Source organism: Protomyces lactucae-debilis (genome assembly GCF_002105105.1).
Source record: "Protomyces lactucae-debilis strain 12-1054 chromosome Unknown BCR37scaffold_30, whole genome shotgun sequence".
Taxonomy (NCBI): Eukaryota; Fungi; Ascomycota; class Taphrinomycetes; order Taphrinales; family Protomycetaceae; genus Protomyces; species Protomyces lactucae-debilis.
The window spans coordinates 76,314-98,465 of NW_024468022.1; the positions used below are offsets into that span (position 1 = coordinate 76,314).

Consider the following 22,152-nt stretch of genomic DNA (forward strand, 5'->3'; position numbering starts at 1 on the left):
CCCTTTGAAGCCCGCCTCTCGCGATGCTCATCCACATCTGCATCCTCAATCCCTGAATCTTCATCATCCACCACAGCCTCCATCATCCGTACATCACCCGCCACACTACTCATCGTCCGTGGTCTGCCCTTCATCGATATGCTATTCGTCCGTTGCTGAGTGCGAACACCCTGTGCGGCATGTGCACCAGAAATATTCCCCTGTGCAGTATGTAGCCGTATAGTCTTTGCAGGTACAGGCACGGATTGTTGCAAACTTGCTGATTTCTCCCGCTGATATGCGGCGTTGCGTGATTCATGCGGATAAGGTCGATTCTCCTTACCATTTGTCAATGGTTGTGGTCCTGCGTGATACTTTTGTTCTATCGCATCGTGTCCGCTGAACGGTGCCGGTGAGTTGCGTGCAGACAAGTCGGAGACGCTGAGGGGTAAGGCTGCACCTGCTTCAATCTTTTCGACACGACGCTCACCCCGTGCCACGTCACCCTTGGCGCGATCATAAAGAAACAGGCCAAGTGCAGTGAGCGTGATGCCAAACGCTTGTGTGCGATTGGTGGGTTGTCCAAACCACAAAATGGCAACGACAATGACAAAGATGCGCTTGATGAGGGAGGCAATCGAGTAGGTGACCGGTGAAACCATACTGAGTAGTGTAAAGGCGAGCACATTCTGAGCTGCATGAGAAGCACCATTGAACACGAGCTGTGAGTAAATCTCCCAGGGAATTGAAGCTGCATGCACCATGCTGTACTCTTGCAAGAGCCAGATTGGAATCATCATGACGAACGCCATGAAGGAACTGTAAAACAATAGATTGAGCTTGTCGAGACGCTTGCTCGGTGGTTCGTCATTCTTTTCATGAAACAAGACATGCTTGCTAAAGATATTTTGAGAGACAAAGATGAGTGTACTGCCGAGTGCACAGACCAAACCCATGAGGTTGCCATTTGTTGAAAAGGAGCTAGAGCAGGCGAGCATAACGCCAATAGTGAGAGGCACCAGCGAGATGTAGGTCCCGATAGAGTAGCTAACGCGAAAGACGAGACAATACGCAAGCACTGTAAACATGGGTGACAGGGCCTTGATGGTATGCACCGTTGATACTGGAATCTTGCTTGTTGCAAAGCTAGAAAAGAGATGCCCGCCCAGCACAAATAGACTCATGGGCGCTGTTGCTCGCCAGACATGCATATCAATCCGCCGTATCGGCGAAGTTCCTAGGAATCCCAACCGAAAGATGAAGCCCAACTGGGCGAGCAAGGCTGTCCATGCCGCAACAAAGAAGAATTGCACCAATGTCAGCGTAACAGGCGCATCAAGCGCATTGAGGAATGTCTTGCTGGAGGTATTGGTCAAAGCAGATGAGGAATACCATAAGATGCAGAGACACACGAAGCGCAGCTCGCCGCCCTTGACCTCTTTATTGCTTCCGCGCATCCGTTATTGAGCACTGCCGCCGTGGAGCAGGTGCCAGAGCAGCCAAACCGAGATAGGGTTGGTGACTGGCTCTCAAAGCTACTGCTTTTCGTCTACGTGTCCCCTGTACTTTGTATCGTGTTTCAGAAATTGTTCTTGGCTGTATCTGTCTTGGCTCACTCGACGTCGCTTCTTGCTTTTGAGTCGCGCTTTCTCAACTCCAGATGGGCGACAACCACAATTCTTCCTACTGCAACCGGAACGACCAGTACAAGCATCAGCAGCAGAAGCCTGTCCCTGGTATCGCAGAGAATAGGGGGGTCATAGGGTAGCTAGTGTATGGTGGCATTCAAGAGCAAGAACGCCGCGCGCAGAACTGCCAAGAAACAACAAAAAGCAAGCGGCGATAAACTTGCACAAAAGGCCGAGGTGCAGGTAACATCAGACGAGCCGCGTGCAAATGGCAAGTCGTCACTGTTGGATGAAATTGCGAGTATGCCGCTGGACGGTGATTTATCAGATTTCAAAGCCGCGTTTCAGCGTATGGCAACAGAAGATGCTTCGACCTCCAGCGTGCGGCTCATTTCTAGCAACGAGAAAGGACAGCGCATCTACGACGACGATGCATACATCCCAGATGAAGGCTACGGTGATGATTCTGAGCCAGAAGAGAAGCAAGTCTCCAAATCTCGACAGAAAAAGGCATCGCGACTCAATGTGGCGGAACTGAAGCAACTCGTCAAGATGCCAGAGGTAGTGGAATGGTTTGATGTCTCTGCGCCAGATCCAAAGTTGCTCGTGACTCTCAAATCAGTCCGGAACGCAGTCCCTGTACCGGGGCATTGGTCACAGAAGCGCGAATACCTTGCAGGGAAGCGCGGCATGGAGCAGTCGCGATTTGAGCTACCAGACTTTATCAGAGCAACAGGCGTGGGTGAAATGCGCCAAGCTGCTCAAGACGAACGCGAAGGTGCTTCACTCAAACAACAAATGCGACAACGCGTGCAACCAAAGATGGGACGACTCGATATTGACTATCAAAAACTACATGACGCCTTCTTCCGCTTCCAAACCAAACCGCACATGACGCAGTTTGGTGAGACGTACTTTGAGGGCAAGGAAATGGAGACGAATACTCGGGAAAAACGACCAGGTCATCTCTCAGAAGAACTCAAAGACGCATTGAGTATACCGCCTGGTGCGCCACCGCCGTGGCTCATCAACATGCAACGCTTCGGTCCACCGCCGTCGTACCCATCACTCAAAATTGCCGGACTCAATGCACCGATTCCATCTGGCGCACAATGGGGTTACCATCCAGGTGGTTGGGGTAAACCACCTACAGACGAGTATAATCGGCCCTTGTATGGCGACGTTTTCGGTATGCTGCAACCGCCGCCAAGAGCGGATCTGGGCGTACGCAAGGAAATTGAACATTGGGGTGAGCTTGAAGAGGCTCCGGAGGAAGAGGCAGAAGATGAGGAGGAAGAGGAAGAAGAGGAGGAGGAAGAGGTGGAGGACAAGCAGTATACTGCGAGTGGTCTCGAAACACCTTCCGGGATGCAATCTGTGGCAAGCGCTGGCTTTAATGGTCTCGAAACACCAGACCACATTGAGCTGCGCAAGTCTCGCTATGAGGAGAATAAAGACCGTGCCCGCCGTGGTCGTCGCGAGCCTTCCCCGGAGCCAGAAGACGTCAATCGCCCAAAAACACTTTATCAAGTATTGCCAGAGAAGCAAGAAAAGGTCAAGGGCTTCTATGGCTCTTCACACGGCTATGCCATGCCTGATGACATGCCACCCGCGCCTGCGGCGACGCCCCGTGCGCCTTGGACGCAAAATGTGATACCGACACTCGGTGCGGATCAACCTACGAAGAAGCGTCATGTTGACGATGTCAATTTGGCAGTTGATCCCGAGCAACTTGAAAAAATGAGCAAAGAGGAGTTGTCGCAGGTATATGATCAAGCACGGTCCGATCGCATCAAACCCGCGAATTGGGATAATGACTTGAGCGACATGGTGAATGAGAATGTTCAAGCACAGCAAGCTAAGCGGCAAAAGCGGCCACCGCCTGCAGAGGCAAAGAAGAAGTTCAAGTTTTAAGCATTGCTATGTAGTGGTACAAAGTTAGGGCTACTCGCTGTGCATGCCAGGCAAGATCTCTGCATTCGAATTCTCCTTGTATTGCATGCTCCAAAGTCGCTGCATGAGATCAAGTGGCAGTGGCGATATTTCCTCAATCTTGTCCAGGAACGCACGGGTGAAGGCTTCCTGATTTATGGCCACAGCCTCAAACAGCTTGAAGCTCAAGAATGAAAACATGGTCGCCATGAAGGCGAGTTTTTTGGGATTCTGGCGACAGATTGAAAGATGCTCCTCATGACTGAAGGTCTCAAAAAAGTGAGTCAAAGCATAGCCCATGACCGTATCCATGCAGTCCGGACCCCAAGTCATAGCCATATTGAAGGGCGTGTATTGACCTTCTTCCAAATCACTCTTCAAACCTCTGCCATCATTGAGGTATTGCGTCAGAGCACCGAAATGTGCTGCAAATGATGCCTCCTCATCAGTCAAACGACCCTTAACAATATACGCATCAGATAGAATGCTGAGGGCACCTTTGCGGACTGTGACTTCCCACACGGCGACAAAGCTTGGAATAGGCAAGCCAAACTTATTGCCGCCAAATTGAACGCGACTGTCTGCTTGAGCCGTGAGCAAGTCGTTGAGGCTGCGGTACGTCAAGGGAAATCGCAGACGTGAGGTGTTCTTTTCGATCATCCTAAAGATGTTCCAGATGTCGCGTTCCTTTTGTGAGCCATCGTGCATACCCTTGCCGGTCGCTACGAGGTCGCCAAATCGACGCAAGAAAGAAGCTTTCTGTTCTTTGGAGAGCTTGGGATCATCAACGAGATCATCAGTGAGCGGATACAGCATGGACATGCCAACAATGGGGTCTGTCAGGTCTGGCTCCATGTCACACAGTAATTGGAAGCACAGACAAGGCCACACATTGGTAGCCGCTCGTTTAAGATCCTTGTCAGTCATACTTGGCATGATTTTTCTGGCCTTGTCGAGAAACAGCTTCATCTGGACGTCAATTCTTGCTTGGAGCCCAAGAATAGTATCGCCAATCGACTGAACATAATTTTCAGATTCGTCCCCCAGCACACGTCTCGTGAGATGTAGCGTGGAAGACTTGAGCACCTTTGTGAAAACTTCCTCTCGCAGTGTCTTTTCCACCTCCTCGCCAGACTCACCGCGTGCTTCAGCCTCGTCTAGCTTTTCAGATATCAGGTTGGCGAGTTTCTGCCGTTTTGCTTGATCGACTGGGTACGATGGCCAGTGGCTTCCATCGAATGGTGTTGTGATACTGGGCGCAGCAGGAAGGGGAATCGTCGTGATGCCTTGCCGAGTTTCTGTGGATAGTAAAGGCCTATCATCGCGCTTTCTGTGAAGATGCAAGCGGTCTTTGAAGCGAAAGGAATGAACGAACTGCTTGACTGCTCGCTTGGCTTTGCGATGTAGCTTTGGATGACGCTTGATTTGCGACTCCATAGCCTCGCTGTAGCTTGGCACAGTCATTGTAGTTTAAAGGTCAAGGGACCAGAGTGATGAAGCCCTTCTTTAACTTTCGTAACGAGTCGTCTATTCCAAACATGATGTGAGGCTAGCTCCACGTCGGGCGTGTCAAATTGAGTCAATCAAGGACATCGACCAGCAGATGACGTACAGCAATCATGAGAGGCAGAGTGGCAGTATTCAGAGAGAGTATCAGCAATGTGAGGGCCGTAGTACTAGTAGGCTTGAGCAGCAGGTTGAGCGTGTGGTGTTGTGACATGAAGGCGACAACGAGATTTCACACGTCGCGACTTGCACGACAAACAACTACCAGGTCTGCCATGTCTGAATCTAGAGGGGAGCTGCTGCAGTGGCTCAATCAGGTACTGCATCTCTTGAGAAACTCAATTCCATGCTAACTGAAGCTCACTGGGCTAGGACTCACTAAAGTGGAGCAATGCGGCAAAGGTATGCTCAACATGAGTGTTTTACGCGTCTTCAGCTTTTAGCTCGTGCTGACTGAATCCAAGGCTATGCATGTGCACAGATATTTGACTCCATCTACGGTACATCACCCATCACTCATCAGCAGCTGACCATCAGGCGACATGCCACTCAAGAAGATTGACTTTAATGCAAACGCCGAATTCAAGTATCTCGCCAATTGGAAGGTGATTCAGACGCACTTCAACAAGCACAAGATCGACAAGGTCATTCCTGTTGAGCGGCTCGCCAAGTGCAAGATGCAAGATAATCTAGAATTCCTTCAATGGTCAAAAAAGTACTGGGATCAGATGTTTCCTGGTGGCGATTATAATGCAATGGCACGACGTGGCGGACAGTCGTCTGGGAGCAATCTCAGTAACAGCACATCCTCGCATCATGCAGCTCCATCAGCAGCACGCGTGGTTTCGAGCACTGCACCTAAACGAGCGCCAGGTGCAGCAGGGCGGCCGGCAGTTGGCGCGGTTGCCAGGGCGCCTCCCGTCAACAGTGCACAGCTCGTGCAGCTCCAGGAGGAAGTGGAGGTGCTGCATGAAACTGTTGCTGGCTTGGAAAAGGAGCGTGACTTTTATTTCAATAAGGCAAGTTGCAGCTTACTTGTCGATGATGCTAATGGCAGTTGCGGGATATTGAAATCTTGATTCAAGGTGCAGGAGAGGCAGACTCAGCTGCAGAGGAAGGCGGTCTTTTGAAGCGTATTCAAGAAGTCCTCTACAGTACAGAAGACGGTTTCGAGGTGCCCGACAATGAAGGCGAAGATGGCTTGCAAGGGACTGAACAGGGACTGCAAGCACTGGATGTGAATGATGAAGTGCATGAGAACGACGACGAGGTCTTTTAGATATCAAATTCTTGTTCCTCGCACAATGTGAATTGGATCGCTGCCACGACCATCTGCTAGCTCGATGCTCGCAATGTCTTTGAAGACTTTGGGTGTGCCGTCCTCACCTGCAGTAAAATGAAGGTAGTCTGCGACCATCTGTCTTCGCTCCTCCTCACTGAGCTTGAGCCATCTTCCAACGACCTTTGTAGGAAAGCATCTGTTGGAGATGGCCAGATGAAGAACGCCACCGGGCCTCAGGACACGGCCAGCTTCGAGACAGACTTCGCGTGGCTTTGTGAGATAGTCGATCGATACATTACAAATGACATGGTCAACCGAGGCATCTTCCAAGGGTAGTTTTGTGTCCTTATTGAGATCTTGCACAATAGTCTTTGTCAGCAGGGAATTGGCCGCAAGCTCTTCATTGTTGAGTCCGAGTCCAATGACGCTGGCATATTTGACATTGGTAGGCAGGTGCGATACCCACGAGGAAGCAATGTCAAGAACATTTGAATCTTGTGGGATGGACTGGCGGTAGTAATCAGTCAAGCGACGAATTGCCTCATCGTCGATATGGTTGACAAAGCGCGGGAAAGCGTAGAATCGAGCATCACTGCTTTCGTCTGAGCGAACAAAGTCAGCTGCCTGATATGGCCAACGAGCTGCAAAGACAAAAGGCTTCAAGCGGGAAAGTGGTATTGCCATTGTTGAGTAGGTGTCGAGCTTTTTGCTCAATCTGAAACCTGAATGAGGCATCTATTGGCCGCAAGGTCCCTCTGGAGTCTCGACTATTATTCATACATTTACTACGTCTGCTTCTTGTACTGGAAGCGAGTCAAAAATGCTCGGGGCTTGCACTTCCTGACCGTTTGATTGCCAAGGCTTTAGCTTCGGCGCTATAGCAGACTTGCTCTCTGGCTCATCTGCGAGCTTGTCTGGGATATGCTGAATGCCTGCCGTTAGCAGCGCACAGAGATCTCGCGAACTTACCTGGTACTGGTTTGCCAGACTTGATGAGCTCCACAATATCGGCGAACGATGCTGGATACGACATTTCACTGGAGTCCCTCATTTCTTGCGTAGCATTGCTCGGGTCTGTGTCTGCCGGGAATGAATCGTAACTGAAGAGTGCTGAGGATTGTTCTTGCTTACGCAACGCAGCATCTACTTCCTCATCTGTCAGTGGATGTACAGGAGACTTCCAGGCCTTGTAGTCTTGTAGATTGATGGGCTCGATTTGTCTATGATATGAGCAAATCGAAGCATCGAAGAGACTCACTGATTGTAGAAAAAGGCCTTTGCCAGCAGAAGCATGTCATCAGGCAGCTTGCCTGACGCACTTTCTAGAATGGGTGCTAGACCAGCCTTCCATCAGTCTTGTGTAGTGAAATCGAAAGCTCACCTGAAAGTTGGCGTCCTGGTCAAAGTCGCACGCATCAAAGCGCTGAAAGACAGCAGTTGTATCGAGCTTAGTATCAGGCATAGGAGCTGTCGTCGTCATAATTTGCCGGTTTGGCGTCTCCTGAGCAAGCTTGAGCGCGTGATCAGAGGCGACCTTGCAGAACGGATCGAGCGGGCGTGATCGATGGACTCGACAAGCAGCGAGGAGATTAGTAGCAAGCTAACAGCAACTACAGTGAAGCAGCCAAGTGAAGACAAGACTATAAGAGAGCTGGTTCAGATCGAGGCCTGTTGTTTCAGAGCAAGTTGGTTGTCGCTGCTCTCAGGATGTCGGCCGGCGACTTATTTTGCGACATTTTCGACACCTTCACGGTCAAGCAAGAGCAGCAGTTCCCATCCGTGCTTTCGCCCTCGTCCTCTGGCAGCGAATCGCCGTTCGGCCTTGGTACGCCCTTGCCGACTCTTCCTGGTCTCAGTCTAGGGCCTGAGCAGACTAGCCTTGGCGACACTTTTAAGCAGCCCTATCTGCCAGCACGACAAAAGATGCCCGACAACACGGCGCTCTCTGTTGCGCATCCGTCCAATGCCAATGCGTCTCAAAAGAAGGAAGTCCCTGCCTTTCTACAAAAGTTGTTCAAGATGGTGGATGATCCCCTGACGGATTCGCTCATCAAGTGGAACGACGCAGGCGATTCCTTCCTGGTCATGCGGCATGAAGACTTTGCCAAGGAGCTGCTCCCTCGCTACTATAAGCACAAGCACTTTTCATCCTTCGTCAGGCAGCTCAATAGTACGTTTGCACATCGCTTGTCTTACTGCGGCTAACGTCAGTGTATGGCTTCCACAAGATCCCCCACATTGAGGACAACACCCTCAGCAAAGGTGAAATTTGGGAGTTTAGCAATCCAAACTTTCATCGCGACCAGCCTGATTTGCTGTGTCTTGTCACGCGCAAGAAGTCTGGCGAGACTGCCGACAAGGATGCTATTGATTTCATGTCTGTCATCAAGGAGATTCAGGCCATAAAACGACATCAGGTGACCATTTCGCAGGATCTTAAGCGCATTCAGGCAGACAATCAGGCTCTATGGCAGGAGCAGGCCGATACACGAGCGCGCCATTCAAAACACGAAGAGACGATTGAAAAGATTCTTGCCTTTCTCGGACACATCTACGGCAATCCTGGCCAGGAAGACAAGACGATTCGTCCTAAGAAGCGGAAGCTGCTACTGGAAGGGGATTCAAGTGAGCAAGTCGCTACACTCGCGAGTGTTGCTCATACATTACAAGACGAAAAAGCGCAAGAAACTTTTCAAGACATGTTCAAGTCTGCGCGCATTTCGCCACAGCTCAATGCAACACGTCCATCAACGACGAACTCGCATACCTCTCAATCGCCTTCGAGTCCTCATCGTCAGTCAACGCCTACGCATCATGCCAAGCGCGCAAGTGTTAGCCGCTTTGAGGTGGAGCCTGAAGTGCCCGAACAGCGATACACGCTTCCCAATCGCCGCAGTGGTCGTTCTAGTGGGCAGGTCAGTGATCATGTAGACAACTCGAATGACTTCGAGGCTACATCACCCGGTATACAACCACAGGCGGCGCCAGTACTGCCAAGAACAACGCTTGCGTTGACGCCGGCACAAATGCGGCCGCCGAGTATCGATGAATTCCAGATGGCTGCAGCGCCTAATGCAAATGCGCTCACGCCATCGATTGAGAATCGCTTGACATACAACAAGCAGAGGAGTTATGAACTCGAGCAAGATATCATGCAGCAAGATCAAAATCTAGACGCATTGGCAAATCTTCTGGGAATGGACCCAGCTGCTCTCGATATGGCGACTCTGGATCCTGCCTTGATGGACTCGATGATGATGGATGACCCAAACTTCAATCCAGCGGAATTTTCCCAGTTTCTTGAGGATTTCCCAGCGTCGGGCGAGCAACAGCCCTGCAACTGGTTGGACAATGATGGGTCATATACAGGTATGCCTGCTGCGTCTTCAAAAGCTGCGCCGTCGGCAGGCGGTCGATCTGAAGCGAGCACGCCAAAATTGGAGTCATTGACCTCGACGCCACCCAGCGTCGTAAGCAAGGACGACGAGGTCATTGAAGAGATAGATATGGACAAGGCACGTGGCAAAGGACGAAGTGGATAGAGAAAGGCAGTAGCTGTGGTCTTGTAAGCTTTATACTTGCAGCACTTGATCTCCTTCACCTTATTCCTGATTGAGGATTTATTCCTTAGTGAGACGGCCACGTATGTGACTTGTTATGTGCATGATTGTGCCTAGACTGATAGACATCCTTTTTTTTGGGCGTTGACAATGACACCTTCGAGGCAGTCAGCTCGCATGGCTAGGCAGATCTGGCGGAGAAAGTCTCTTGCACGGCACAGTGTGACTTTTCCATCTGAACTTCATCAAAGCCACGATCCTCGACGCCGCAATTGCAAGATCGCCGCCTATGGATTAACTCCTGCAGACTTGACCATTTGCAACTTCATCTAGCTCCTATACAAGCTTCATTGCATTTTCCATGGCCATGGCTCAAGATACACCGATTGCTGTATTGTCCCTGAAGGACAACGCTGCAGCTTCTCAAATCCGATTCCTAAGTCGCTTTTAGGAGTCGGTGCTCGTCAGGAAGCACCTTCTGGAATTTTGACCAATTTGGAGTCCCGAGGGATCTCAAAGGACATCTATATCTGACAATTGCGTGGGAACCATGCCCGCATTGCTCGATCATACAAGATCTGGTGGAGGCCTGGTCGAAGTGACTTTCACCTTGAAGCAGCTCCTGACTTGTTTCTATAAAAACTTGATTTGGTCTGAAGTCTGACTCTGGGCTTCAGGTACAGCCTATGAATACTATCTCCTGAAAGAAACGTGCAGTCCACGACTTCCCTTCTTGACTCCTTGTCGAGCCTTATTGCTACCGCTACCTCTGTCATTGCTTCATCAAAAATCTTATCAAAGCTTAAGCAAGTGGGCAGCCCGAACTCTGCTGGTGTGATCACCTCTCATCGCGTTCAAGCTATAGATGTCAAGGGCAGAGCAAATACTGTGCAGCAGCAAGCGATGCAGCATTCAATCAATTCCACTCTCAAGCACAATCACACTTCCTGGGATTCGCAGACTCGATCGACTTTGAAATAGCGCGAACTTGGTGATGCGATCTCATATATTGGCTGGAGTCTCGTTGGATTCAGCACCGGATCGACCAGTCAGTGTACTGATACTGTCATCAATCTCAACTCCAAAAGCATAGTCGTCACAGCCGCCCATTGCCTTAGAACGGCTCCAGGAAAGACTATTGTGGCGATTGTCTTCGCCCCTGGGGGTGATGCTGCGCGGCATCGTTGGCTTGCGTCCACCTGGTCCATCTCAGAAGGCTTTGACAGATACCTGAATACGCCGAATGCTCGCTCAAGAAGTGCCGCGAATGATGTTGCGTTTTGAGCTTGGACTTAAAGCTGCCGCACCAAAGGAGAAAATGTCTTTGGAAGAAGTGGTTGTGAAAGTGCCAGTTATGTGGCTACCAGAATTGCTTCCAAAATATTCACTGCCTAGCTTGCTACTGCATGCCTTCAGCTTGAGGAAAGACCTAAAGCCCCCATATTCAAGGCCGATGTTTGAATGCGATGGCCGTCCCGTTATACAAAAGTATGAGAGCGGGCCAGAATCCATTGGCATCCCAACTCTGAAACTTAAGGAGAGATCGTGCTACTTCGCCCCTGGTACTCCAGGTGGTCCTGTGCTTTATACACCAGACGAAAATCGGAGCATTGTCGGCGTTGTATCCACAGCACAAGCAGGACGCTTGGCTTTCTGCATGCTTGATAAGGCTGCACAGACAGCCTTCAACAAGCTCGACAATTTTGAGTGGTCTCAATGACCTGCAGAAATGCACAGTTCATCTTTTGTTTGAGCTCAGGTAGCCCATACTTCGCTCTTCTTGACATTGCACTGCAGCTCTTATGCTTGAGGTTGCCCATCTGAATTGAAAATCTGCGGGCACGTGAAAGTGGCAGTCACGCTCTCGCAAACTTCGCTTCCCACCCACACAGACGAGCAAAAGGCGAAACACTACACGCTACACTGCTCGTCGACGACAACAGTCAATCACGTATGTAGGCAGCAGCGTCGGATTGCAGGCATTGAAGAGGACAGGAGGAGAACCATGCGATACCAAAAGCCTACTCAATCCGTGTCGTTTTGCAAAATAGGGCACGATCTTTTCTGTCTGCATGTTTCCATCCCTTCTCTCTTGCTCGCAAACCTCTCGCGGTCTCTCCGAACCGAACAGCTTGACTAACGATCTTTACAGATATAAACAATGGCAAAGCGTACCAGAAAGGTCGGCATCACCGGAAAGTACGGTACCCGTTACGGAGCTTCGTTGCGTAAAGATGTGAAGAAGATGGAAATCACACAGCACGCGCGATACGTCTGCACATTTTGTGGAAAGAATGCTATTAAGCGTACCGTTGTCGGTATCTGGAAGTGCGGAGGTTGTCAAAAGACCATTGCTGGCGGTGCTTGGACTGTTTCCACAACTGTAAGTTCTTTCTCAAGGTGTTATTATGCATTTGTGCTGACTCGTTAGGCTGCGGCGACTGTGCGTTCTACTATCCGTCGTCTTCGCGAGATTCAAGAGGTGTAAATTGCATCTTCCTGCTCACGCGTTTTCCGTTCTGCATAAAACGTCTCAAGTTGACTTCAGTCACTCTCTTCATGAAGCAGAGATCGATTGCAGTACGTATCAATCTATGCATCCAATCATCTTGCCTTCCTGACTTGTTTCCTTGGGTGATTGTACTCTACTGTGCTCTGGGCCCACCACTGATCTTCCACAGCTCAATAGTAATTCTGGGCATGAAGCGGTCTGTATCTGCAAGCTCTAAGGGCTCTTCCAGCCATTCGAGCTCTCCTGTTTCTTCATCAAGCACCTCTGTACCTCTGTCTGCAAACTTCTTCTCCTTGCTGAGCGTTGATATATGCCCAAGCGGCTCTGTTGCTTGACGCTGTACAATCTCTGCAATTGTGATGCATTTTGAGATATTTTTGCCAATACCCGTGATACAAATAAGAGGATCTGTGTCGCCTCTAAGGAAGAGAAGGCTCTGTATCATGGTAACAGTCCCAGCGATGCTTGTTTTTGGCTTTATGAAGATTCTTGACGCACGACCTCGGGGTTTTGTAGCGTCTCTTGCTTCTTCTGGTGAAATGGAAGAGGTCATCTCTGCATACTCGAGCACACAGTCTGTTCTGACAGAGCGAGCAAGTGTGGTTATAGAGCGGTGCGATAGGCAGTCGTGGTGGTTAGATTTGGTCGTGCTGGTCAAAGTTTGAGTGGGAGAGCAGCGACATAGAGGGAAGACTGCGATGAGGGCTTGTCTATGCTTGGAGGGAATGGGGATCGTAGACGGTAGCAGTATATCAACATGCTTTGATTATGTATTGAGCCCTTGAGTAGACGACTGCCAGTAAGTGAGCATCTCATGTACATGTACTGCTGCTGTGTGACCCCTGAGGCGCATCTCCACAGACGACAACGACGACCAAGAACTCTCATCCCTTCTCTTCAGCAGCTTCTATCAGACGCTCTCCCTCTCTTTCAACGCTCTCTAGCTACCCCTACCCCTATCTCTGTAATCGAACGCGCACATACACTTCAACAGTTCACCGCGCAGAGTACCATGCCGGGACTTACTTTTGGCGCCCACACTGCCGTTGACCTCATCGAGGACAGTGATACAGTCATGCGTATCCCTACGAAGTCATCCACTCAACTAGACTCGACCTTATGCAACTCCACAGACCTCATCTACACGCATAAGCCACGATGCAGTACAGACACGTCTACATGCAACTTCTTTGTGAGACTCGTGCCAGATGCATCCGACAAGGACAAGGAGACCCCTTCTGATGCTGCTGAGGTTGATGAGGAGGAGTTTTCTGGTATCCATGCGAAAGCGCTCTTTGCATCACGGGTAGGTCCTTTGATTCCTTGATGCAACAAAGCAACGATACTGATGGATGTCAGGTCTTGGGCGATATGCTACGAAACGTTGAAGTCAACAGGCAAGAAGAAGTCACTATCCCCATGTATGGCGAAAACAAGGAATCTCTCAATCGCCTCCTTCGTTGGCTCTTTCGAAGTCAACTCGACAGCATCTTCACCTTTGATCGGAATATTTGGAAGTATGCTCGATTGGCGGATAAGTATGATATACCGTTGCTACGTGCGGAGATTGAACAGTTCTACACGAATACGTGGCCTCCTGGTTGTGATGACTTGCGCTCACAGTTTGTGATTTTCAATGAGTCTTGTCGGTATCATCTGGCTTGCAGGGATAGCTACCTCGATGTGATTAAGCGTCATCGCGTTGATTTCTTCAAGTATGTCGACATGTGTCTTGTTGCTCGCTAACATAGTAGGACGGGGTTCCTTGCCAAGTTGATGGACATTGATTTGCACATGGCACGTAAGCTGGCTCAGTGACGGAGAAGCGTGGACCTCTTGTACTTTAGATTTCTTATTTTGCATTGTAGACTATAGCGATGGCAGGTCATTGTGTTGCATCATGACCATTCATGAAGATGCTTTTTGCACCAAAAGAGTAGCTCGCGCATGGCCGTTTCATAGAGTGTGCCTGAGCCTGAACGAAAGAGCGCTGCCTTTGCATCAAGCGGTGTGTGCCGTATCGCAACGGGTTCTTCGACAATGACTTGTCTGCTTGTTGCCTTCAGTTGGAAGAGCACTGTGGGCAATTTGAGTGATGCAGGGACATGTGATGTGTCGAGTGCAAGAATGGCACACTTGAAGAGCTTCTCTGCTTCTTCTGCTGATGCACATGCGCAAGCGACCTCTGCACCGTTGCCAAAGAGACCCACCACTGCGACGTGTGTGACACTCATGGCATCTCGCAGGTGCGTAGCAAGTGTGTTGACAGAAGCTTCATTGAAGGGTGGACATGAGCTAGATGGGTCCTCAGCGGTGTCATGTTTCCGCTTAGCGTGACTCTGTGCATCAGGAGAGACGCAAGGGACAAGGACCGTGACATTGGCGCCACGAGCGATCTTATCAGCCAATAAACGGATGTGTGTATCTTGCCAGCTTGTGGCAGAGGAAGTGCCTGGTAGGAGGAGAACGGCAGAGGTCATATTGTCACCGGTTCCGTAGCAGAGTGTGCCTGCGAGGTCTAAGTCTAGACCTGCTGGGTGTGTGTGGTCGTGGTGAGAGAGACCACAGCAGTGGAGACGTGCTTTGGTGGCAGAGACCATGTCAGAGCTGTAGCAGTAGAGTACTAGCACTAGCACTAGCAGTAGTAGTAGTAGCAGTAGTAGTAGTAGTTTGAGTCTCCTGAGTCACGTGCCCTGATCGCCGTTCGATGCGCTGCCACTGAGCCAGCCAGCCTGAGCCAGGTGAGTTGAGTTGCAGCCAGACTGAGCCAGTAACTGTAACTCTTCACTTTACTTTCCCTTCTCTTCCTTCCCTACCGAGCACGCTGAAGCCCCTGCAGCACAGACACGAGCCACTGTATATCCTGTATATCTCATCAGGCGCAGCATCCAGCGATACACCTATACAGTACACTTCCAACGTCCATCCACTGGCGACCGGCCCTTCTCCGACGACGAGATCCACACGCGCCATTCGCATCTTCACCACATCACTCCATCAGCGCATCGGCCCAGCCCTCCACGCACTCTCTGACGAGATACATCAAGGACGATGAGCAGCCCGCCCAACTTCCTCTCCTTTGCAGACCTCAAGATGAACAACAACCGCATCGCATCCCCCATCCAGTCACCCTTCCTCTCTCCCTTCCCCTCCTCGCCCTCCAGCCCAGGTGTTGAACCGCGTCGTACAAAGAGCCGGCATATGGACGCCTTCTCCTTCTTTGACTCAAAGGCTCCCCCGCCCGGTCAACAGCAGCAGCAGCAGCAGCAGCAGCAGCAAGCGCCACCACTCTCCGCGGGGACAGGGATATCATCCTCCCAAGCGACGCAAGGGCTCGGTGAATGGCGCCCGGCTGCTAATATACAACCACCACGCAACTTGACGCCCTTGCAAGGAGGCTACCCAAGCTATGAACAATCGCCACAAGGTCTCGGTAGCAGTAGTAGCAGATGGGAGGCGCCTGGTGCGTTTTCAAGTGGTGCGCAGTCGCATGCACAGCAACAGCATGTGTATCCGATATCGCATCCTCAACAGCAGATGTATCCGCCACAGCAGCAGCAAAGTTATGGGCATCCTCAGTCAATGCCGCGTCATCATGGACATTATGGTCAGCCTGCCTATCCGCAGTACAACCACCCACAGCAATCCCCTCATCACGGCATGCCTTCCTCCATGACGAGCGGGTATCGTTCCTTGACGCCTACCGGACAACAGCAACAACAGGCTCCACGACCGATGATGGCGCGTCAATGGAGTAATGCCCAACACGACCCCTTTTCACGCGACCTCACGCCTCTTGCTTCACCTGGACCTGCAACACCGGGTATTGGTACTGTAATTGGTGATGATGGGGATGAAGTCATTTCAACTGCCGTCGTGGTGAAAAATATCCCCTTTTCTCTCAAAAAGGAAACTCTACTGGAACTATTCGATCAGTTGACATTGCCAAAACCCTACGCCTTCAACTATCACTTTGATAACGGCACATTTCGTGGACTGGCATTTGCAAATTTCCATTCACCGGAAGAGACACAGCATGTTATTGGCGCTTTGAATGGGTATGAGCTCATTGGTCGCAAACTACGCGTTGAGTATAAAAAAGTACTGCCTGCTGACCAGCGTGAACGGATTGAATTACAGAAACGACAAAAGGCAATTCAAGAAGAAGTCATGCTGGGCGGTATCATGCGACCTAGTAGTGCTGCTAGTTTCTCTTCTGCAAAAGGAACACTACCCTCCGTTGAGAAGGCAAAGCCAGAGATGGACTTGAATGATCCTGCCACACTCCAGATTTACTCGAGTTTGTTGTTGTTTAGGGATGACACGGCACCGACTGCTCAAAAGCAAATGGCCTTTCCACCAGAATTCACTCCACCCCAGCGCAGGACGGTGCATCTCATTGCACAAAAGTTGGGGCTGGCTCATGTATCGAGGGGTGAGGGTGAGGAGCGGTATGTGGTTGTTTCGAAGCCTATTGCAGATACTGCCCAAGGCCCTCTTGAGCAACAACAGCCACAACGTACCATGCAGCAACCCTACTCAGGCTACACTCCAGCCGTTGGCCCACAACAAGCTCTGCGTATTGATACGAAGCCCGACTTGAAGCCACGCGTAAGTTACAATAACAATGGCGTTTCCTCCCTCTCACACTTACAACCACCGGGTCTCAAGCAAATGAAATCATACAGTGACCTGCGACAACCCTCACCACTCCGTACAAGTGCCGCCTTATCAAGTGATGCATTCGGTCGTGTGGGTGAGGAGGAAGAGAGGTCTGGTAGTCCTGCACCGTTTGCATCTTTTGCAGGTGTTGCCTCGGGTACTGCATCACCCATGTTGTCGGATCGTTTTGGTGAGATGCAATTGAGTGCTGGTACCGGACCGGCCAGTGCGCCTGTTCGACAACCAAAAGGACCGGAACCGCAACGTGCCTTTTTGGGAAGAACTGCATCGTTGCGCAGTACGCATGCTCAACCACCTCAATGATACCCCTGCATTCTCGATTGGATGGATATTCCTTTTTGGCTTGACAAGAACAGAGAGAGCCCCCCTATGAATTAATGAAGAGCATTCATTGTTCCATGCTGCTAAGAAAAAATGACTCTTATGAGAGACGACGGCATGAACTGGAATGAACAACAAATACGCATATAAGAGTACTAATCGATTAATGAAGAAAAATAGGAAAGTAAGAAAAGATTATAGTATGAAATGACAAGAAGCTACGAATTGGAATTGCTCCATCTGATGTGACTTCATCTTGGGCCGCTACGTGTGCCGTCAAAGCCGCCAAGTCCGATCAGATGGGGATGTTGTATTTGCTGGGAACGCACTCGGAGCACTGTGTAGAAAGCCTTTAGCGGTGTTTTCTAGCCAGCAGAAGCCTTCACCTGGTTCACCGTGTAAATATTTGCCTGAACGGCCTTTCGGGAGGAACAGGAGCCTTCAAGTCTGCTTACAACATCTAAAGTGCAGATCTGTCCACCAGCCTTTTTTTTCTTCACCAACCAGTTGGCAGCGGGGTCAGCCAATGAGAAGCATAATAATTGCAGATTTTTGAAAAGAAGTTTGCAATTTTCCTAGCGAGCCAAACCAGCAGCGGGAATAGAGCATGAAATGTCAGATCTCGGCAGCTGGACGGCAAGCTCCGAGAGTGAATGATGCAGTCACAGATGTGTTTTAGCAGTAGGACATGGTACTTGTCTAGCAGGTGCATCATGAAGAGACGAGGACAGTCAAGGTTTTCACAAAACGAATCGGACCCATGACCAATATCAATGCTGTGAGAGCCTTATCAGTGCTGCTATTTGTCAAGACATGTGATCGGGTGCAACAGTGGAATCGAAGTCTTATTCATACGTAGCATCGCTGTTGTCGTGAAGATGCTTGGGAGTCAAGAACTTGGAAGGTGAAGGAAGACGATGATCAGCAAGCGTGACTGGCCTTGCCGTGGAGAAGTCAACTGCGTTCTGGGCCGAGAGCGACACGATAAAATCCCGGGGGGCGATGGGCAATGTTGCATGTGGATGCGCGCTCGGGAGGAGGAAAAAATTTGGAATTTCTGTTGGCCTGCTCTGCTGCTGCCTGCGCGCGCGTTTGTTGCTTGCTGACCTCGCTCTGTTGCCTATCTCCTCTTCTGCTACTCACCACCACCACCACCACCCCGCCTCATCACTACCTACAAGCCTCTTGCGCTCTCCCTCTGCTCGTGCACAGCTGCTAGTCACAGCTCATCAAGTCACAAGCTCTCACTTCAAAAGGTCCGTCCTCGTTTCCCTCGCGACAGGGAGATCAACAAGGAAAAAAAAAAGCTTTATAAGCACACCCCAAGCTAGCCATCAACGCACCAGATTCAGGTGCATAGCATGCCCAGGGACTCTGAACCATGTTATGAAGCAAACGACGAATTTGTTGACATGGGGCCCGTCGCCCCGGTCGGCAATTTCAAACAAGCGGTGAATTTTAGTGGGTTGCCTGCAAAGCAGGGCCTCTATGACCCAGAATATGAAAAGGACGCCTGCGGTGTTGGTATGTCTTCTTCCCGTGTTGATGTCCAGAGACTAACAAAACAGGATTTTCATGCCACATCAAGGGAAAGGTCTCTCACAAAATCGTCAGCGATGCTCGATCGCTTCTCTGCAACCTCTCTCACCGAGGTGCCGTGGGTGCCGACACACGCGACGGAGACGGTGCAGGTGTCATGACCTCCATGCCTCACAAATTTGTCGTCAAGGAATTCAACAGCCTCACCAAGTGTGTCATCCCTCCAATGGGCCAGTACGCCTTCGGCAATGTCTTCTTTTCCCCAGACGAGGCTATTCTCGCTGAGTCGAAGCAGGTCTTCACCCAGCTCGCCGAGTCACTCGACCTGCGCGTCCTTGGCTGGCGTGTCGTTCCCCGTGACTCGACCATTTTGGGTCCTGCTGCACTTTCGCGCGAGCCCATCATTCAGCAGCCTGTGGTTGTGTTGAAGCGTGCTTATGGCGAGGGTGAATCGCCAGAGACCACCGACGCTGATTCGTTTGATACCAAGTTCTTTGAGCGACAGCTGTATGTCTTGCGCAAGCAAGCCACACACAAGCTTGGTCTGGAGAAGTGGTTCTACATCTGCTCCCTCTCCAACATGAATGTCGTGTACAAGGGTCAGCTTGCTCCCGTGCAAGTCTACAACTACTACCTCGACCTGTGCAACTCTGACTACGAGGCGCACTTTGCCCTGGTTCACTCGCGTTTCTCCACCAACACCTTTCCCTCGTGGGATCGTGCTCAGCCCATGCGTCTCGCTGCTCACAACGGAGAAATCAATACCCTCCGTGGCAACAAGAATTGGATGCGTGCCCGTGAGGGTCTCCTCAACTCGAAGCTCTTTGGCGACGAGCTCGACTCGTTGTACCCAATTATCGAAGAAGGTGGCTCCGACTCTGCTGCGTTTGACAATTGTCTCGAGTTACTCGTCATCAACGGTGTTCTCAGCTTGCCCGAGGCTGTAATGCTCATGGTCCCTGAAGCCTGGCTCGACAATGACCACATGGAGGACGACAAGAAGGCTTTCTACGAATGGGCGTCCTGCATGATGGAGCCTTGGGATGGACCTGCATTGTTTACGTTTGCTGATGGCCGTTATTGTGGTGCGAACCTCGATCGTAACGGTCTGCGACCTTGTCGATTCTACGTCACGACAGACGACATTATGATTTGTGCTTCCGAGGTCGGTGCCATTCTCATTGAGCCTGAGAAGGTGCTCTCCAAGGGTCGATTGCAGCCTGGTAAGATGCTGCTTGTTGACACCAAAGAAGGTCGTATCGTCGATGACAAGGAACTCAAGCACAAGACTGCCAGCCGTTGTGACTTCCAAGGATGGGTCGACCAGCAAATCTTGTCACTTCCTCGCATCCACGAGAAGCTCAAGGCCAACAATGTCAAGTTGGCACCCACACTTGATGATGCTACGATCGCCGATGATCGTCGTTTGCTCGCCTTTGGATACACACTCGAGCAACTCAACTTGCTCGTGGCTCCCATGGCTTCAGATGGAAAAGAGGCTCTCGGCTCCATGGGTAATGATGGACCTCTTGCTTGTATGGCGCCTCAGCCGCGTCTCATGTACGACTACTTCCGTCAGCTCTTTGCTCAAGTCACCAACCCGCCCATCGATCCCATTCGAGAGAGCATCGTCATGAGTCTGCAGTGCTACGTTGGCCCTCAAGGTAACTTGCTCGAGATGAACGCCAAGCAGTGCGCACGTCTCAAGCTGCCATCGCCTGTTCTCAGCATGGAGGAACTCGAAGCCATCAAGCAAATGACCACCATCAACCCTAGCTGGCGCGTCAAGACACTCGACTTGACATTTGCCAAGTCGGAAGGTACGGCTGGCTACAAGAAGCACCTCGATGAAGTGTGCGCTCAAACTGAAGCTGCCATCGCCGAAGGTTACAAGGTTGTCGTCCTTTCCGACCGTGCCACCGCTGCTGACCGCGTTCCCGTCTCTGCACTCATTGCTTCCGGCTCGGTGCACCACCACTTGGTCAAGAACAAGCTGCGTTCGCGTGTTGCATTGCTCGTTGAGACTGGAGAAGCGCGTGAAGTACACCACCTCTGTGTCTTGCTCGGTTACGGTGCTGATGGTGTTTGCCCATACTTGACTTTTAAGGCCATTGCCAAGCTCGCTCGCGAGAACGCGCTCAAGGACTGCACGAACGCTGATAAGGCTGTGCGCAACTGGATCAAAGCTGCCGATGGCGGTATCCTGAAAGTCATGTCAAAGATGGGTATTTCGACGTTGCAGTCGTACAAGGGTGCTCAAATATTTGAAGCGCTTGGTGTTGATCAGTCTGTTATCGATGTTGCCTTTGTTGGTACAGCTTCACGAATCAAGGGTATCACCTTTGACTGGATTGCTCAAGATGCCTTTGCCTTCCATGAAAAGGGATGGGCGTCGCGCGAGACTGTACAAATTGCTGGTCTGCCCGAGTCTGGTGAGTACCACTGGCGAGATGGTGGCGACCCTCACATCAACAGTCCCGCTTCGATTGCCAACTTGCAGGATGCTGTCCGCTCCAAGAACGATGCCTCGTACGCAAAGTACTCTGCCTCTGCCTATGAGCAAATCAAGAATTGTACTTTGCGTGGTATGCTTGACTTTGATTACGACTCTGGACGTGCTATTCCACTCGAACAAGTTGAGCCATGGACTGAGATTGTGCGTCGTTTCTGCACAGGTGCCATGTCGTATGGATCTATCTCCATGGAGTCTCACTCTGCACTGGCTATCGCTATGAACAGACTTGGCGGCAAGTCCAACACGGGTGAAGGTGGTGAAGACCCAGAGCGATCCATGAAATTGGCTAATGGCGACACCATGCGTTCTGCCATCAAGCAAATCGCCTCTGGCCGATTCGGTGTGACATCCTACTACCTCTCCGATGCCGATGAGTTGCAAATCAAGATGGCACAGGGTGCCAAGCCTGGAGAAGGTGGTGAGCTGCCTGGCCACAAGGTGTCCCAGAGTATCGCTCGCACGCGTCACTCTACCCCCGGCGTTGGTCTCATTTCTCCACCTCCGCACCACGACATTTACTCCATTGAGGATTTGAAGCAGCTGATTTACGATCTCAAGTGCTCCAACCCTCGCGCACGCGTCTCTGTCAAGCTCGTGTCTGAAGTCGGTGTTGGTATTGTTGCCTCGGGTGTTGCCAAGGCCAAGGCTGATCACATCCTCATTTCTGGTCACGATGGTGGTACTGGTGCTTCTAG

At 50.9% G+C, this 22,152-nt stretch overlaps 13 protein-coding genes across 13 annotated transcripts; 8 read left to right on the forward strand and 5 right to left on the reverse strand.

The window, feature by feature from the left end:
- Positions 1–413: 413 nt before the first annotated feature.
- On the reverse strand, positions 414–1,397 carry BCR37DRAFT_332159 (triose-phosphate transporter family-domain-containing protein; the record flags this gene model as incomplete). Its single annotated transcript, XM_040867053.1, has 1 exon — positions 414–1,397. A coding segment is annotated over one exon (984 nt), but the record flags the coding sequence as incomplete, so codon positions are not given.
- A 148-nt stretch (positions 1,398–1,545) lies between these two features.
- BCR37DRAFT_384504 (uncharacterized protein) lies at positions 1,546–3,955 on the forward strand. The gene has a single exon (XM_040870247.1). The coding sequence runs from the start codon at positions 1,755–1,757 to the stop codon at positions 3,519–3,521; it is 1,767 nt and encodes a 588-aa protein (XP_040722024.1). The 5' UTR covers positions 1,546–1,754; the 3' UTR covers positions 3,522–3,955.
- BCR37DRAFT_384505 (uncharacterized protein) lies at positions 3,516–5,255 on the reverse strand. Its single transcript, XM_040870248.1, has one exon. It carries the CDS (start codon positions 5,001–5,003, stop codon positions 3,552–3,554), a length of 1,452 nt encoding a protein of 483 aa, XP_040722025.1. The 5' UTR covers positions 5,004–5,255; the 3' UTR covers positions 3,516–3,551.
- Positions 5,076–6,354, forward strand: BCR37DRAFT_384506 (calponin homology domain-containing protein). The gene is made up of 5 exons (XM_040870249.1): positions 5,076–5,362; positions 5,405–5,447; positions 5,510–5,545; positions 5,583–6,064; positions 6,103–6,354. The coding sequence occupies exons 1-5, from the start codon at positions 5,159–5,161 to the stop codon at positions 6,322–6,324; spliced, it is 987 nt and encodes a 328-aa protein (XP_040722026.1). The 5' UTR covers positions 5,076–5,158; the 3' UTR covers positions 6,325–6,354.
- BCR37DRAFT_352690 (uncharacterized protein) lies at positions 6,328–7,011 on the reverse strand (the record flags this gene model as incomplete). Its single annotated transcript, XM_040868149.1, has 1 exon — positions 6,328–7,011. One exon carries the CDS (start codon positions 7,009–7,011, stop codon positions 6,328–6,330), a length of 684 nt encoding a protein of 227 aa, XP_040722027.1.
- A 1,239-nt stretch (positions 7,012–8,250) lies between these two features.
- Positions 8,251–8,885, forward strand: BCR37DRAFT_352717 (HSF-type DNA-binding-domain-containing protein; the record flags this gene model as incomplete). Its single annotated transcript, XM_040868150.1, has 2 exons — positions 8,251–8,497; positions 8,539–8,885. Coding segments are annotated over 2 exons (594 nt in total), but the record flags the coding sequence as incomplete, so codon positions are not given.
- A 1,790-nt stretch (positions 8,886–10,675) lies between these two features.
- On the forward strand, positions 10,676–12,101 carry BCR37DRAFT_224218 (uncharacterized protein). The gene is made up of 2 exons (XM_040866469.1): positions 10,676–11,842; positions 12,040–12,101. The coding sequence occupies exon 1, from the start codon at positions 11,131–11,133 to the stop codon at positions 11,605–11,607; it is 477 nt and encodes a 158-aa protein (XP_040722029.1). The 5' UTR covers positions 10,676–11,130; the 3' UTR covers positions 11,608–11,842; positions 12,040–12,101.
- Positions 11,781–12,458, forward strand: BCR37DRAFT_384513 (ribosomal protein L37ae). The gene is made up of 3 exons (XM_040870250.1): positions 11,781–11,838; positions 12,040–12,270; positions 12,319–12,458. Exons 2-3 carry the CDS (start codon positions 12,049–12,051, stop codon positions 12,373–12,375), a joined length of 279 nt encoding a protein of 92 aa, XP_040722030.1. The 5' UTR covers positions 11,781–11,838; positions 12,040–12,048; the 3' UTR covers positions 12,376–12,458.
- On the reverse strand, positions 12,338–13,167 carry BCR37DRAFT_384516 (uncharacterized protein). The gene has a single exon (XM_040870251.1). The coding sequence runs from the start codon at positions 12,950–12,952 to the stop codon at positions 12,533–12,535; it is 420 nt and encodes a 139-aa protein (XP_040722031.1). The 5' UTR covers positions 12,953–13,167; the 3' UTR covers positions 12,338–12,532.
- BCR37DRAFT_224483 (uncharacterized protein) lies at positions 13,123–14,221 on the forward strand. The gene is made up of 2 exons (XM_040866470.1): positions 13,123–13,705; positions 13,759–14,221. Exons 1-2 carry the CDS (start codon positions 13,214–13,216, stop codon positions 14,143–14,145), a joined length of 879 nt encoding a protein of 292 aa, XP_040722032.1. The 5' UTR covers positions 13,123–13,213; the 3' UTR covers positions 14,146–14,221.
- Positions 13,887–15,136, reverse strand: BCR37DRAFT_384519 (uncharacterized protein). Its single transcript, XM_040870252.1, has one exon. It carries the CDS (start codon positions 14,997–14,999, stop codon positions 14,298–14,300), a length of 702 nt encoding a protein of 233 aa, XP_040722033.1. The 5' UTR covers positions 15,000–15,136; the 3' UTR covers positions 13,887–14,297.
- A 50-nt stretch (positions 15,137–15,186) lies between these two features.
- BCR37DRAFT_384520 (uncharacterized protein) lies at positions 15,187–17,626 on the forward strand. Its single transcript, XM_040870253.1, has one exon. The coding sequence runs from the start codon at positions 15,451–15,453 to the stop codon at positions 17,383–17,385; it is 1,935 nt and encodes a 644-aa protein (XP_040722034.1). The 5' UTR covers positions 15,187–15,450; the 3' UTR covers positions 17,386–17,626.
- A 1,189-nt stretch (positions 17,627–18,815) lies between these two features.
- Positions 18,816–22,152, forward strand: BCR37DRAFT_352653 (uncharacterized protein; the record flags this gene model as incomplete). The annotated part of the gene is made up of 2 exons (XM_040868148.1): positions 18,816–18,927; positions 18,972–22,152. Coding segments are annotated over 2 exons (3,293 nt in total), but the record flags the coding sequence as incomplete, so codon positions are not given.